This window comes from Microtus pennsylvanicus, chromosome 8 (assembly GCF_037038515.1).
Source record: "Microtus pennsylvanicus isolate mMicPen1 chromosome 8, mMicPen1.hap1, whole genome shotgun sequence".
Taxonomy (NCBI): domain Eukaryota; kingdom Metazoa; phylum Chordata; class Mammalia; order Rodentia; family Cricetidae; genus Microtus; species Microtus pennsylvanicus.
Genome location: NC_134586.1, coordinates 54,461,661 through 54,478,371, shown reverse-complemented (window position 1 = coordinate 54,478,371; position 16,711 = coordinate 54,461,661). Strand labels below are relative to the sequence as shown.

General features: G+C 50.3%; 1 protein-coding gene across 1 annotated transcript in view; it reads left to right on the top strand.

Moving 5' to 3' along the window:
- Fgd5 (FYVE, RhoGEF and PH domain containing 5) overlaps positions 1–16,711 on the top strand; it is a 102,492-nt gene that overhangs the window by 63,588 nt on the left and 22,193 nt on the right. The window contains exons 6-10 of the mRNA XM_075983459.1: positions 9,667–9,827; positions 10,014–10,179; positions 10,701–10,788; positions 12,855–12,905; positions 13,615–13,673. Of these exons, the coding sequence (XP_075839574.1) occupies positions 9,667–9,827; positions 10,014–10,179; positions 10,701–10,788; positions 12,855–12,905; positions 13,615–13,673 (525 nt within the window). The remainder of the gene's footprint in view (positions 1–9,666; positions 9,828–10,013; positions 10,180–10,700; positions 10,789–12,854; positions 12,906–13,614; positions 13,674–16,711) is intronic.

Here is a 16,711-nt window from a genome sequence, read left to right as displayed (position 1 = left end):
CTGAACTGGTGCTCGCTGCACAACCCAGGTGCCCTGAGTTCGATGCTCAGAACCCGTGGAAAGACGGAAGGAGAGAACCAGCCCCACAGAGCTGTCCTCTGACTTCCACGTGTGTGCCATGGCATGTGTGTCCCCCATCATGCACACACGTATGCACACACTTTAAAAAATGACTCAAGAAAATCAAAGATGTCTAAGATATATGGATAACCGGGAGAAACAAATCGTATGACATCACGTAATAATCTTTGGACAAAGCTTGCTAAAAATCAATGATTTATTAATTTTGACCCGAATCTCTTTACATATACAGATATTAGAGGAGGGACTGTTGGAAGGCAGCCAACCCACCTTCTCACACTCCTGGGGTGGGCACTCCTGGACATGCCCTAGGAATCTCCTGGGCTCCCTGTTGCTGCCGTCCTGAAGTGCTTGTTTGCTTGTGGGATGAGGACCCTGGGCTGTGTGGACTGAGGGTTGCTGCCTCAAACTTGCTTGCCCCATGCCATGAGGATCTACCACGTCAGATCTGACATGGAAGAGGAGGAAGGCAGGCTACAGTGAGCATCATGCTAACCTCCAAACAGAAATCTTCAAAAAAAAAAAAAAAGAGAGAGAAAGAGAAAAAAAGAAAACAGCAAGATCATGAGAAGACAGCAGAGATGAAATTTTGTTTCAGGAGAGTTAGAGGCTCGCAGTCACAGGCAGCCATGATGAGGCCCTGAAGTGGAAGAACAATAGGAAAGACAGCCATTACAGAGTAGAATCAGGGACCTGAAGGAGGAGGGACAGATCCTTCGGGTCTTCAGTTCCCAGGATAGTAGGAGAGTTGCCCCGTGATACCATGGGCAGCATCACTGAGTCTTGATGGGAGCGAGAACCTTCAACTCCATAGGACCAGAGAAGTATCTGACTCTCATAGGCTTGAGGTATGTGTGGTAGGAGGTAAAACCCTCAAAACCAGCCTATGGGCAAGATGTCACAGGCACTGATAAGTTTAGCTGTCACTCAGGGGCATTTTGGGTCTGGAAAGTGGGAAAGAGTAGACCTTGCATGCAGGCGTTGGGAAGAGAACGCAGCTCTGAGAACTGTAAGTTCACAGTAGCTCTCTGTGACTGCGGGGAGAGGAGGGGGTAGCCTGACTTTGGGCACAATGAACATCACATGTCTGATCTATAATCTGACAGTGAGGAATTCTCAGCCTTATGGTAGCAGCTAGGGTATTGGAATTCCTCAGCTCTGGTCAGTGGCTGGTGTGATAGACCCTTCACCCTTAAGGTCACCACTACTGCTGCGGCTGCCACCACTACCACCACTGTGACTGGTCACTCCCACTGCCCCTTCCAAATGATGGCCTGCTGGCACTCTTGCAGGCAGTGTGCGGCTCCAGGTCCTGCTGCCAATCTTGTGTTCCATCTCTTCTGCTGCCACTGATACCCAAAGCCAAGGATACATCCAGAACATACATTTCTGGGGCCCAACCTCACAGCCCACTCTTCTGTGGCTATAGGGACTACTGCTGGCTGGATACTGCCTCTCTGCCTCACAGGTAGGGCATCATAGGAAGGCGTTTCGAGTGGCTCTCCGGTGGTCTGAGCATCTTGTTTCTATAGCCAGAGGGGTGTTTGCACCGATTGCAGCAGACCGTCGTATATGGTATTTAACACCAGTCACACAGCACTGTTCCTTTCATGCTGGTCACAGCAGTCTGTAAACCCAGGGAAGGTTCTCACTCTCCGGTATGGTGGAAAAGCGTTCATGGGGCTTGGAATTGGAAAAGTCCTTAGTAAACTTTAAGATACAAATTAAGACTGTTGTGGCTGTGGCTGAATGTTCAGAATCTCAACGTCTATAAACAAAACCACTCCATGGCTTCCTCACCATGTCTGGGGTGCTTGGTGCTTGGTAGGCTGGCGGTGTGACTGACAGTCCTCTGCTCAAGGAGGCCAGGACACTGGGAAAGAGGCCACTGCCAATCAAATAGTCCATCTCCCAACATCGTTTGTTTTTAGGGAAATAAATATCAGTAGTGCTTAAAATACAAACTTGCTGCAAGAATTGGTTTAGTGTAGTTCTGACAACGCTCACTTCCTGCCCAACACTCCAAGGACAGGTGGGCTCCCCTTAGCTGTCTCATCCCCATGCTTAATAGAGAGCTTCTGAGCCGCAGGCTTTCCAGTTACTCCTTTCTCCCATTCTTCCCCACAGCCACAGCACTGAGCAGGGGACTTTCCAAGGGCAGGTGGCCAGACCTCCCGCTCCTGTTCGGTCTCACACTTCATCATATTGTCCCTGGTACCTTCCTGGCTGACAACCCCCACCCTTACCCCGTGCATCTGTTGCCCTGTTACAGTGCGCTTTCATTTCACAGGCTTCAGGGTGCTTTCTAGCTGGAGCCTTTTTTACATTACAGTATTGTTTGGCTTCCTCCTGTTTGTGGTTCCCCAGACTCCTGCTGCTGCTGGTTTCCTGGTTGCTGCAGTGGGACGATGCATTCCCCTGTCATTGTAACACATCAAGACTTGTGTTATAGCCAAGCATAAGGTCACCAAGGGCCAGCGGCTGCTCCACTCGTTCTTGTTTCAGCTGTGTCCCCCGTAGTCATCTCTTTTTCTGGCACTGTGTTACTTGAGCCCTCTGAAGTCAGTGCATTTATGAGTTTCTCTCTCTTGCTGGGCATCAGTCCTCATGCCTGTCTCGTGGAGAATGGACCGCGTGAGAGGAAGCAGTGCCTAGAGGAACCCCATGAACAAAAGGTGGGGTTTTACACACTGAAATATCCAGTTCAGATTTCCAGGCGTAGGGGAAGGAGTCTCTGACGAAGGCATGTTCAGCAGCAGAAAAGGAAGGCTTGTGATTGCAGAGTGATCGGCGCGTGCACAGGCCCAAAGGCCAGCTAGGTTTGGCATGTTTGGGAACTGAGAGAAATTCAGCCAGGTGGAGGACGCTGTGAGCAGGAAAACAGAAAGCTGAGGCCAGCGGGGAAGGGGGAAGGTAGAGAGCCCCTCGGCTTCTGGGGCTTGATCTCGAGTGTGTGAAAGGCTGCTGGTGGCCCTAGAAAGAGCTGCTGTGGCATGTTGGGAAAGGCTGAGGATTGCGTTCCCTTGGTGACCAGCAATGGCGTGAGGAGCCAGATGGATAACAGGTAGTAGGTGGATGAGGCTCTGCCATGGCCCTGTGAGCAGAGCAGACACTGTATGAGGGGAAGGACTCCAGAAGAGAGCCCAAGCACAGGTGGATACCAGCCATGCCTGGAGAAGTGGACATGGTCTCCTCATAGAAGACATGGGTGAGGCAGGGTTAGGGTTCCCTGGGCAGGATGGAGGATTCATCAAAGGCCACAAGGAGATATGTGATCAGGATTTTTGGGTCCTCCCAGTATGCCCCAAACTAGAGCACTGTCCCCTCTCCCCGGGGGTGGGAACTGCAATGAACCACCCGTAGCCTCCTGGACAGGACTGACCTCTCAAGACAAGCTCGAGGTGTGCAGGGCTCTGGGGTCAACACAGTCATGAGTTTCCTTATCAGAATAAGGACTGTCTGCCCCACCCATCCCCCATCCATTCATTCAGCCAGCTCCTCCTCAGGCAGTCAGTATCCAAGGTGACAGGCATGGCAGAGTCAGTGACTGCTGTGTGCCAACTCTCCACACATTGTCTCATTTCATTGCACACTGTATATACTTAAGAGATAAATGAGTACAGGCCCAGACCTTCTCAGAGAAGGTGAGTGACTTTCCCTGGGTCACACAGACAGGGTGAAGTCATGCCAGGTTTTTTTGACTTCAGAGCCCTGGGAGGGAAAGAGGGGTCACTGTGATCTGGAGGAATGATGTCTAGGAAGATGGCCCTTGCCCACCAGAAAGTAGGGACAAGCCTTACAGAGCCTTACAGAGGGGGGCAACTCCTAGGGGCCACCTAGGAAGTCTCTTCATGTCATGTGTCAGGTCTCTCAAAGGGACTCAGTGCCCTGATGACTCAGGTAGGCAGCCATAGGGAAGGGAGTTAGGGAAGGATGCCCTGGTAGGTTGAGTGACAGTGGGAAATTCTGGGAACCAAAGATTAACTCAGACAACCTCCTCAGCTGACTATGGCTCTCCCTTACTTCTCTTGCTCCCTGACTGTGGACACCATCAGGACATTTTGTTGTTGTTTTGAGACAGGTTCTCGCTGTGTTGCTCAAGCATCCTTGAGCTCAGGATCCTCCTACCTCTGCGTCCCAGTGTGTGCTCCACTGCACCCTGCTGGGAAATACGTTTTAACTGAGAGGAAGGAGAGTCCTATATTCTGGGTCTTGCTGGCTCCCCAAGCCATAATGAACTCTAGCTTCTTGAGGGCTTGTGGGGGCACACATTTTGGCTCAATCCATGATTGCTCCCCCTCTGGTTAGCAAGGATTGCAGCAGGGGTCACAGGGAGACCCATGGAGAAGGCCTGGGTCTGGGCAGGTGTTATTGCCTCCTGTGTGTTCATTTTGCTCTTCCTCCATGATCCTGATCTCTAAAGAAGTAGGTGATCCTTGGAGGGTTTGGAGGAGAGGCAGAAAAGTGGGGTATTCCAACTTGACCCCTATCCCCCAGGGGACTCAGAATTGTTTGCTTTTAAAAATATTCTTGTAATTTGCCTGTAGTAGTGAACTAATCTTAGCAAAAGAGCTCATGTCTGTGTGCAAGAAAGGCAGACACTACTTCCATCATCCGAGAAGATTCCTGTCCATGCCAATGACAGAGGTCGCCAGGGTATGTGTATTAATGTTTCTGCCCATCTAGTTTGTAGTTCCTACAAATGTGCCTCTCTGGGCATTTCATTTAAATGGAATCTTAAGCTATGGTCTTTGTGGTCAGCTTCCTCCCTCTAGCATCTGCTGTCAAGGTTCGCCCATCTGTGCCTGCACTGATCCCTCATTCCCTTGTGACTGAGTCCACTTGGATGTCACAGTCTGTTTGCGCCTTTCCCAGAGGATGGACATTGGGCTCTTGCTGGTTGTGTGCCATGCTAAGCTGCAGGAAGCATGTGTGTCTGCAGTTCCCTTGGCCTCACACCTAGTGCCACTGCTGGGTCTCATGGTGATGCTAAACATTTGAGGTTACATGATTTTTTCTAGAGTCCCTTTCAATTCACCCTAGATAAAGAGGGCAACAACAGACCAAAGAGCTGATTTCACCATCCAAGCCCTCGAGTCCTGCTTGATGAACCAATGAGTTTTTTGGAATTACTTACAGGAACATGGCTGACTCAAGGTCAGCTACATCACTAAAAATTCCTGCCCAAGCATGGGTGACTCTCGAAAGCTTGTACACTTGCAGACAGCGTTACCCTGAAGAGTCTCCTCTCGTGCTCTCATTGACAGCCTTCATGTGACTCACATACTCTTGGCTCATGTCCTGAGTCTCGTTTCTTGAGTTTGAAGAGTGCTGTGAACCTCCTGCAGGAGGGATTGCCTCAGTGCAGGGGGTGCAGGCGCATACCCTCATCCCACTGGGCTCCACATTCTCTACTCCCTGCAACACTGGTTACTGTGAGTCTGTGACAGCTAGCCCGGCGGGTGTGAGACACATCTCTGTGTTTGGCTTTGCACGTTTCCCTAAGGACATGTGGTGCCAAGTGTCTTTTCTTGCGGCTTCTTGCGGTATCTGTATGTGACTCTTTGGAGACCTGTCTTTTCAAGCCCTTTGCTCTGTGTTCTGCTGGGTGGTTAGTCCTTTTTCTTGTAACCCTGTAAATAAGTCTATTATCAAACATACAATTTAAAAACATTTTCTCTCAAAAAAAAAAACATTTTCTCTCACTTTTTGGGTCTTCTTTACTCCCTTTTCAGGTTCTGTCCGTCCATCCATCCGTCTGTCTGTATTAGGTGAAACTCAGTATCTTATGTATGCTAGGCAAATGTTCTATCACTAAACTACATCCCAGTCCTCATCTTTACTCTCTTGATACTGTTCTTTGGAGCACAACAGTTTTATTTTGTTTTAATTTTGATGTTATCACACTCTATCCATTCTGTTGTTTTGTTTTGTATTATTTTTGCTGCTGTGTGCTCTTTGTAAGTTATAGCCATTCCCCTGATGCTCACACACCTCTCACTACAGAGCGTATTTCCTCATGGTTTTCTGCACTGTTAGTCCTTTCGGTGGCCAGCGTAGAAGCATGGTCTGCTCCACAGAAGATTATTCTCACGATGCCCAGTATCCTATGGCGATTGGTTAGGCTGAGTGAACCTGTGTTCCCAGCACAGCATACAGCCAGCCTAGACCCTGTTGGCATAAGTGGGAAATGGCTGAGGACAGTGTGAGGTTAGCTGAGTGGGATTCTAGAGTCCAGCTGACCCAACAGGGACATCCATGATTGACTAGTGTCTTAGTTACTGTTCTCCTGCTGTGAGGAAACACCATGACCAAGACAACTTATGAGAGAAAACATTTCATTGGGGTCATGTTTATCATTTTAGAGGGCGAGTCCATCCATAGCGTCATGACAGGGCATGTGGTGGCCAGCAGACAGGCGTGGTTCTGGAGAAGTAGCTGAGAGCTCACATCCTGACCCTCAGACAGCAGGGATTGGTGCTGCCTTTTGAAAATACAAAGCCCATCCCCAGTGATGGAAGGAACTGGCACTTTGGAATCAGGCAAACATGGACTCAAGAATGAGGACCTTGAGCAAATTCCTCCATCTCCCAAGGCCTGGTCTGCTATGGAGAAAATGGAAATTACTACCAGTTGGGGCTGCCATGAACATTAATGAAGAAACTGGGCCTGGGACTGAATGGTAGAAGGCTTTCCTTACATGCATGAGGACCTGGGTTCAGTTCTCAATGCACACGTGTGTGTGCGTGTGCACACACACACACAGAAGGGAGGTATGAAGTTTGAGTCACACAGCTCTTAGAATGTATGCTCAGCAAATGTCCCTGTTATTATCTCCAAGAACCTTCCTTAGTTGGGTGCTGGAGGTGGTGGAAGACAGGAAACAGAACCCTAAAGCAGAGCAGCAGAAGGTGTTTGTGTCTCCACTTTGGAGTCCAGAGAATCAGGGGGTCATCTGAGGTCATACAGAAGTGCCTCTGTGGGTAGATAGGGGTGTGAGCATTTCTAGGCCTTGACTTGGGGAGTCCTGCAGGCTGGAGTGGAAACTCCACAATACATATACTAAGGGAGTGGAGTGGCCCTGGTCTATTCCAGCACTCTGTACTTTCTTGCAAGGGAGCGCTGACGTGCATACTCATGAGCACACATGCACACACAGACGACTCACTATGCACATGCTCATCCTCATAACTCTCACGACTAAGACCATCTCCAATTTCTCAGATGCTCTGCTGCCTAGGGCAGCACATGCTGCTCTCCCGTCAGCACTACCCTTGTCTCCGTGGAGACATGGCCTCCCTGCCAGCCTTCACCAAGCCAGATCCCTCTCTTCTGACTTGTCCTAGGTCCCCATTCTGGTCCATGTCACACATGTCTCTTTGTCTTTTTTTTTTATCACAATCTCTTGGTGGGCAGAACTACATGCCTCCACTACCCTCTGTCCTTGGGGCTTGCTGCAGATCAAGCACTCAGAATGTATAACGGAATGTTTGCTGGAATGCTTAAGATGAGGTTTCCTCCCTGGGGATGGATACTGAGACCCTGTGGTTTTGCCCAGTGCTAGAGGCAGCAGAATCCTTTCCACAGGGGATGCCCAGTGCAGTCAGCACTCCATGGTTCCATTAAGAACAGATGTGAGTGGGTTGTGATTGTCTTGCTGATGGCTGTTCTGTCCTGTAGATGGCCATCTTGTCCCACAGGTGGCTACCGTGCCTACTGGGACTGAGCCGGTGAGGATTAATTACCATGCAGGAAAGGATTTATGGAGCTGTTAACACTGAAGCTCCCCAGAGGACGCTATGCATGCCACTGTCTGTCGGCCCTTGCTGTTTTCCTTTCTCTCCTTCCCTCTTTGCTCTCCAGCCATTCTCTCCTTGTGCTCCCTCTCTTTGTCTGGGCTATGTGGTGCTTTTGGGTGTGAGCCTCACAGTGACAGGATCCTAATCTTGACTTCCCCAGACTCAGGCTCCACTCCTGCTAACTAGCAGTTGTGTGGTTCCCCAAAGGGAAGGAAGTTCCTCTCTCACTGAAGATGCCTCTGGGCTCCAGAGACAGTAGACAACAAACCATGTGTGAGCTCATGCCCTGAATACACATCATCTGAAGTGTCATAACTGTGGGGTCTTCCAGTCTGTAGGGACACCTTCCAAGTCCCCAGTGGACGCCTGAAACCCTACAGGGCACCAATCCTATACATGTGGCTTATTCCTGTACTTGTGCCCCTATAATGTCATAGTTGGCATCAGTTGTCAACCTCAATTGAGGAATTGTCTCCTTCAGATTAGCCTATGGGCCAGTCTTTGTGGCATTGTCTTGATTAATGGTTGATGGGAGAGGACCCAGCCTGCTGTGCCAGCCCACTATGGGATGTGTCGCCCCTGGGCAGGTGGGTGGGGCTGTATAAGGAAGCAGTCTCAGCAAGCCATGAGGAGCAAGTTAGTAAGCAGCATTCCTCCATGGCCTCTGCATCAGCTTCTGCCTCCTGGTTCCTGCCCTGACTTTCCCGGATGAAAGACAGTGGGATGTAAGTTGAAAGAAACCCTTTCCTTCCCAGGTTGGTTTGGGTCATGGTTTTGTCACAGTAATAGAAAGTAAACTAGAACAGGTGACAATCATACATAGCAAGCGGTAGCAACAGCTCATGCAAAAATAATGAGAAAAGTTATGTTTCCCTCTGCCCTCTTTCTTCTGAGGCTGAGAGCTGATGTCTGTGTATGAGCTAAGGGAAGGAAATGGCAACGCTGGGTGTCAGGCTCCTTCTTACCTTGGACTAGACAAGAGGAGAAGTTTGTAGGACTGTGCACGCGTGGCCTTACATAAACTCCTCTTTGGCCTTTGTGAGTTTCTACTTTGGTTTCTTGAACTTTGGGGTCACAGACACCTGCTGTGACTTTTCCTTTTAGTGTGTGTATGTGGGGTGGGGGTCCCATGTAGTCTAGCCTGGCCTCAAACTCTGTGTAGCCCAGAATAACCTTGAACTTCTCATCTACTGTGTCTTTTATTTTTAAAATGATACTTTCATATGTATGTGTGTGTGTGAGCATGTATGTGTGTGTGCGTGTGTGTGTGTGTGTGTGCATGTGTGTGTGTGAGCATGTGTGTGTGTGAGCATGTGTGTGTGTGAGCATGTGTGTGTGTGAGCATGTGTGTGTGTGAGCATGTGTGTGTGTGAGCATGTGTGTGTGTGAGCGTGTGTGTGTGTGAGCATGTGTGTATTTATATACACTCATATCAGTGTACACACGTGGAGGTCAGAGGACAGCCTGAGCTTCTTCCATGGTGGAGAACTAGAAAGCTAGGACTTTGCTTTTCCTTAGCGAAGGAATCACCAACTGATTCCCTGTCTTGTAAACAAAGGGTCCTGGCCAGGTCACCACGGTGACACTGCTCTGTGTAAGCAAGGGCAAAGACAGCCCTGTAGCAAGTGGGTATGAGATGGCCTTCCTGATCACACAGGTGACAGTGTGGAGCCAGTGGCAGTGACAGGCCTCAGTTTTTGCAGTCACCTCTGTTCAGATCAGGGCTCTGGAGCCTCAAGGGCCCTCGCTGCCTGATGCAGTACGTAACAGGCCTCTGGGGTTGCAGGATTTCCATGGAGCCGTCCTGAGGGCCTTGGAGAACATAGAGCAAGAGGGCAGAGAGCCACTGGCCCAAGAGGAGCTGCGGCAGGGCCTGCGGGAGCTCCCGGCTATCTGTGACCTTCACCAGGGCATCCTGGAGAACCTGGAGCAGAGGCTGGGGGATTGGTGAGCAGCCTGGGGTCCCATACCCCGCTTATGCCACCTGGGGTGGGGGCAGACAAAAATCTCCACAAATACAAAACGCTGTCTCCTGGAGAGGTGGTAAGTTGTTACCCCCAAGCAAAGCATCCCCCAGAACACCACCCTTTGTTGGTCCACAGGCTGACTTTTCACTGTCTGTCCTCTCCCTAGCAATGGGGAGGGCCAACAGCCGCAGGTGGCCGACATCTTCCTGGTCCGCGAGCAGGAATTTGAACACCATGCTGCACACATCCTGCAGTTTGACAGGTACCTGGGGCTGCTCGCTGAGAGTTGCCTGCTCTCACCCCGGCTGGCCAGCACCGTCCGGGAATTTGAGGTGGGTTCCCAGGTCTTTAGAGACCCCGCTGTAAGGATATTGTGGGGCCCAGACAGGGGGACATGGAAAGACTTAAGAGAGGTGAATGAGACATATAGAAGGACCAATCTGGGCAGCAGATCGGGAGGCCGGGTGGGGACTCGAAGGAGGGGAGCCCAGGACTGAATGACCCCTGTTGGGCAATGGGTAGTGAGGTCACAGGAAAAATCTTAGAGCTGGTTCTCCCATTTCTATGAACCAAGCTGGGGCCCAGCCAGTGGGCAACCACGGAAGTGGCCAGCACTGGCCACAAACGTGAAGGCTAGCTCCTGGGTGGTCAAAGGGGAGCTTATCTCTGTTACTAATGTTGGGGCAGAATAGGGTCTCAGAGAACTGAGTTACCGAGGTGACTGTGAACCTGCCAGGATGAGCCAAGAGGGCTTCCTGCGGGTCTGACAATGTGGGAGATTGCAGCTGGTCAGAGCAGGGTGAAGTGTGTCTGTGGGTCTCTGATGGCATCTCTCCTCCCCTCTTCAAAGCAGCAGAGTTCGCAAGGGGGCGGCCAGAGCATGAAGCATCGGATGCTGCGTGTAGTCCAGCGCCTCTTCCAGTACCAAGTGTTGCTCACTGGTGAGCCATTAGAGTCCAGGGGGGGCTGAGGTGGAGTGCCCTGGGAATAAGACCTTCATGCAGCTTAGCAGGTGTAGGAATGACGGCGCAGCTCCAGATCCCCAGGGTCACACAGAGTCACATGCACTGCCGCCACTAGCCCCCCTCCTGCCCCCAAACCCAGAAACCTGGTGGGACTCTCACTGTGTGTTTAAGCTGCCTTCCTAGGCCCCGTCATGGTGAGAATAGTGGACATTTCCCACTGCGGGCCCACTGCCATTCTGTGGCTTTGCTGTGTGCTCCCTCTTGAGGCCTGTCCCTCTCGGCTCTGCGATGTGCTGGCCAGCCTTCCTCCCATCTTCTGCCCTCTGCCACTCCGGCCGCCTCTCCTCTTTGGCTTACCAGAGCGACTTCGCCACTGTTCTGTTGCTGCAAAGGGACACCATGACCAAGCACCTCTTATAAGAGAAAGCATTTAATTGGGGGCTGGCTTATAGTTCAGAGGGTCAGCTCATTGTCATTATGGCAGGGAGCATGGGACAAGCATGGCAGGTGTGGTGATGGAGTCGCTGAGAACGAGATACTGATCTTCAGGGAGGCAGGGAAGCAGGCAGACGACAGACAGACAGACAGACAATATTTGGTCTTGTGTACACTTTTGAACCCTTAAAGCCCGCGTCCAACAACACATTTCCTCCCACAAGGCCACACTTATTCCAGTAAGGTCACACCTCCTAATCTTTCTAATCCTTCTCAGATAGTACTACTCCCTGGTGACTGAGCACTCAAACATACAAGCCTATGGGGGGGGGCATTCTTATTCTTATTCAAACTATCTCACAGGGCCTAGGCCTAGGCCCTCCCGCTTTCCTTCCCTCTCTACCTTGCAGACACCCCTGCCTCTGGGCCGAGCTCACTGGCCACAGCCTTCCACATAGACGCAGGCCCTATCCTGTTTCTGAGGCTCCCATGAGTGCCTTTTTTACTCCCTTGCAGGGTAAGGCACAGGGTAGGGTTGCAGTCTAAATAATCTACTCATTCGATTCAGCAAGTAGCCACTGAGCACTGCCTAAGTACCAGACCCATGCTGGATGCTGGCAATGGCAGCAAATGACAGTTATAATGGAGAGATAGAACACTGTGACAAGCCATGGGCTTAGCCTATGCCAGGCCCTGGGTCCACCCCTAGTACCAATGATTTTATATCTAAGTATGCAAGTATATATTAAAGTATATGAATACATAATATCTGTGTTGAGAAAAAGCAAGTAGGTTACAGGATTAGGGAAGGGGGCTGATGTGTTAGATATGGCAGAGAAGACCTCTCCGAGGAGGTGACATCAAACAAAGGTGTGTGCAGAGAAAAGACGTGAGCCATAGGAAGCTCTAGAAGAGAGCACACGTAGAGGGGCCCTAGGGCAGGAACGTGTTCAAGGGGTAGCAAGACTGCCTATATGGCCAGACTTCAAGGAGCAAAGCAGAAGGCAGGTAGCGGGATTAAGACCATCTCAAGGGGTGATACCCCCTACCCTGTAATATAGACCCAGAGCAGGCCCAGCTGGGTGCATTCTGTGTATGATACCTCTGGGGTGTCTACCAGACTCTCAAGTCCTTTGAGATGACCTCTGCCATCTTTAGCTGTGGGAGCCTGGGGGCTCTGTCCAGCAGAGGAAGAGAAGGTCACAGAGTTAGGTGACCTAAGAAGGATGCTTTAAGATGTCCTTCGCGCCCTTAGCCACACCCTGCTCCCTCCTAGGCTGGTGCCTCAGGCCCTACTAGGGTGGATGCACTGTAACATAGTACTGTGTAGCTTGTCATGTCTTGTAACCTTGCAATGGACAGTGAATACTTTCTTGTGCCTGTATCCCAGAGGTATAAGCCATCCCAGATCATGACTAGATAAGGGTTGAACGAGTGAGTGACTGCTGGTGGCGGTCAGGATGCTAAGAGGGTCCTGGTCTCATGGTGAGCAGGTGGGCACTCTATTCTTGTGCAGCTCGTCCGTCTCTAGAGAAGGGGGGTCACTTTGGAGGACAGAAGGCCACTTTACTGCCAGAACTGACTGTTGTCCCCCTCTCTCTCTCCAGATTATTTGAACAACCTGTGCCCAGACTCAGCCGAGTATGACAACACTCAGAGTAAGTCTGGAGAGACCCCGGAGGAAGCCATACCTCCTTGTTTTGTCTCCCGTCCATTAATCCTCAGGTCTACACCAGTGTCCCGTGTAGACATGGAGCAGGCCCAGCTAGGTGCATTCTGCATATGACACCTGTGTTCTCTGCCAAGACTCCTCAAGTCTCTTGAGGTGACCTCTACCATCTCAAAGGACTTGAGATGGGACTAGGGCTATCTCAAGGGGTGATATCCCCCTACCCTGTAATATAGACCCAGAGCAGACCCAGCTGGGTGCATTCTGCGTATGATACCTCTGGGGTATCTACCAGACTCTCAAGTCCTTTGAGGTGACCTCTGCCATCCCTAGCTGTGAAAGCCTAAGGAATCTGTCCAGCAGAGGAAGAGAAAGTCACAGAGTTGGGTGATCTAAGAAGGATGCTCTAAGATGTCCACTGCTCCCTTAACCACACCATGCTCCCTCCTGAGCTGGTGCCTCAGCCCCTACCAGAGTGGACCCACTGTAATATAGTCAGCAGCCAGGGAGACCGAGGAAGTCATGGAAGGGCTGTGCTTAGGCTCGTGCCCTGATGCTGAAGTGGGAAAAACCGGTGCCGCTCTACCTTCCCGGCCCACCACAGGGGAGACGGTGTAGGCACACAGCCAAAGGAGAGACGAGGGCTGTGGAAGCTGGACTAGCGCTCATAGAGCTTCTGTCTGTCCTTTGCTTCCCAGGTGCTCTGACTCTCATCTCCAAAGTGACGGACCGTGCCAATGAAAGCATGGAGCAAGGGGTGAGTCCAGCCATGGCTTCTTCTCTAGGGTAGAGACCCCAGGTCCTGCTTCATTCTGCTCATCCGCCTCGTGCTGCCCTACTGGCTGTCTCCCGGGATTCTCCAAAGAGCCTTGGCTTCTGGCCTGACATTTGCTGCATGACCTATGTGCTCCTCTTTGGGCTTCTTGTTCCATTTAAGCTGTGAAGGGTTATAGACTTGTGCAGACTTGATAAACAGTGCCACTGTCCACTGCCTCAGTAAGTGACATGCTCCACTCCTAGGAACCCCTCATGTCCTCAAAGTCAGAATCACTGGTCTGCCAGGTGCCTGAGCTCTACGTGCACATCTGGTTGTGATGGCATGTGTCCTGTTTGTGGGACCCGGGTTTCTGCTGAGGATGTCAGGCTCGCTTCCACATACCCCCAGCTCTACCTGAGCAGTTTCTGTGATCATCTGTATCCACATATTCCCCAGGCTGTGACCACTAGAGCTGTGTGTTGAAAATGAGCCAGAGGCTGATGGGAAGATTCAGCAATCCATTAGTCATGTCTTTCACTGGCATAGAAGGGGATAACAGTGGTATGGGTGCCAAGGCATCCTCGGCAGTTCTGCTCCAGCAAATACACAGAGAACCTACACCTATTAGAAAATGGAATCTGAGGACATTGACTATAAGTCAGGCCTTGAGTTCCTCAGAGCAGGGACCATGGATTCAAATAACCATGGCTAATAGTGAGAGATGATGAGCTGAGGGTTCAGAGAATGGAGTGCCCTGGAGCTAGGGTTAGAGGTCGTAGCATCACTTCTGATAAGAGGACATGCTGTGGGGGGCCTGCAAGCATGTGCATGTTGATGAGAATACAAGGAAGCCAGGGCCGAGGCTGGGACTGGGAGATCCAGGGTGCATCAGCTGTGTTTTGTTGCTCAGTGTGGCTGGTAGGACTAGATCTGGGAACAGAAGCTAGAGCTGGCTAGGTTGGGCAGCTGAGGCGAAAGCTGAAGGCAACAGGCTCAAAAACACAGGTCAGTTTCTCGAGCTGCTTCCAGAAGGATCACAACTGTCACAGCCACCTGGTCCTCTTAACTCCTACGGTGAGAATGTCATACCTGTTCCTTGTCACCTGGGCATCTTGTGCATGCTGTGAGGTGCCCTCAGTGCAGCGGAAAGATAGAGGTGCTTTGGGGGCAGGACCCTGCTGCTGTAGAAGCTGGTGGCATTCTCCACATCCTGCTTCAGGAAGTCCTGCCTCTAAGTTGACATGAATGTGTCTCCTCTCCTGCCCAGGGAGAGGTGAGGTTCCATGCACGGCACCCATAAGAGGGATGGGGCAGCCACACATGACTCAGGGTGAGGTGGATGCTGTGGTGGGAGGCACAGGCACGCTGCTTCAGGTGCCTCACCCCTTCCTTTGCTTGCTGGTCTATTTGCTTGTGACATACAGGTTCTGGTTTCTTAAGATGTATCTAGTAGGGTTGCTGAATCATACATCAGTTTCAGTGGTTGGAGGAAACTGCATACTAATTGCCATAAGGCTGAATTCACTGGCACCCCCGCCATACACACACAGGGGTCTCTGCTCTCCACACTCTCACCAGCACTCGAGTCTTTCCCCTCTTCTTTATTACTGCTCTTTCTTATGAGGGGAGTGGTGTCTCACGGGTCTGGTTTGTGTTTCCCAGTGGTGAGTGGGTGACATTGGACCCTTTTACATACACCTATCGGCCACGTATATATTGTCTTTGCGGAAGTCCACGCTTTAGCCTTAGCCAGTTGTTGCTATTGCTGCTGCTGTTGTGTTTTGTTCTGAGACAGAGATCTGCCTGCCTCTGCCTCCCATGTGCTAGGATTGGAAGCGTGTACCACTTCTTCCAGCCCTTAGCCCATCTTTAAACTGCGTTTGTCATAAAGCCTACCTCCAGAATGTCATCATCTTTCCAGCTGAAACTCTGTCTCCTTGCACATCACCCCTCACCCAACCCCTGGAATCCACCATGCTACTTTCTGAACATATTTTACTTTTAGAACAATTTTTTAAGAAGATAATACCAAGAGTTCCCATGGGTTCCATCGTTTCCCTGTCGTTAATGTCTTCTATTAACGTGAAGCCCTGGCTGTGATAAGAGCCCATTGGAAATGGCATTATTACCTATAATTCTCACAGGCCCGATGTCCTGTTCCAGGATTCATCACTTTGGTCATTACATCTTTTTTATTGTTTTTATTGAGGTATAAATTTTTCTCTGCTCCCGTCCCTTCCTCTTCCCTCCCCTTCTACCCTCTCCCATGGTCCCAAAAATCCCAATCTACTCAGGAGATTTTATCTCTTTCTACTTCCATGTAGATTAGATCCATGTATGTCTCTCTTAGGGTCCTCTTTGTTGTCTACGTTCTCTGGGATTGTGAACTGTAGGCTGTTTTTTCTTTGCTTTATGTCTAAAAGCCACATATGAGTGAATACATGTTATATTTGTCTTTCTGAGTCTGGGTTACCTTACTCAATATGATGTTTTCTAGATCCAACCATTTGCCCTCAAATTTCAAGATGTCATTGTTTTTTTCTGCTGTGTAATACTCCATTGTGTAAATGTACCAGATTTTCCTTATCCATTCTTAGGTCAAGGGGCATTTATGTTCTTTCTGGGTTCTGGCTATGACAAATAATGCTGCTATAACATAGTTGAGCACATGTCCTTGTGGTATGATTGGGCATCCTTTGGGTATATACCCAAAAGTGGTATTGCTGGGTCTTGAGGAAGGTTGTTTCCTAATTTTCTGAGAAATCGCCACACTGATATTCAAAGGGGCTGTACCAGCTTGCACTCTCACCAGCAATGCAGGAGTGTTCCCTTTTCCCCACAACCTCTCCAGCATAAGTTGTCATCAGTGTTTTTGTTATTGGCCATTCCTACAGATGTAAAATGGAATCTCAGAATTGTTTTTGATTTGCATTTCTCTGATGGCTAAGAATGTTGAGCATTTCCTTAAGTGTCTTTCAGCCATTTTAGACTCATCTGTTGAGAGTTCTCTGTTTAGGTCTGTACCCCATCTTTATTGT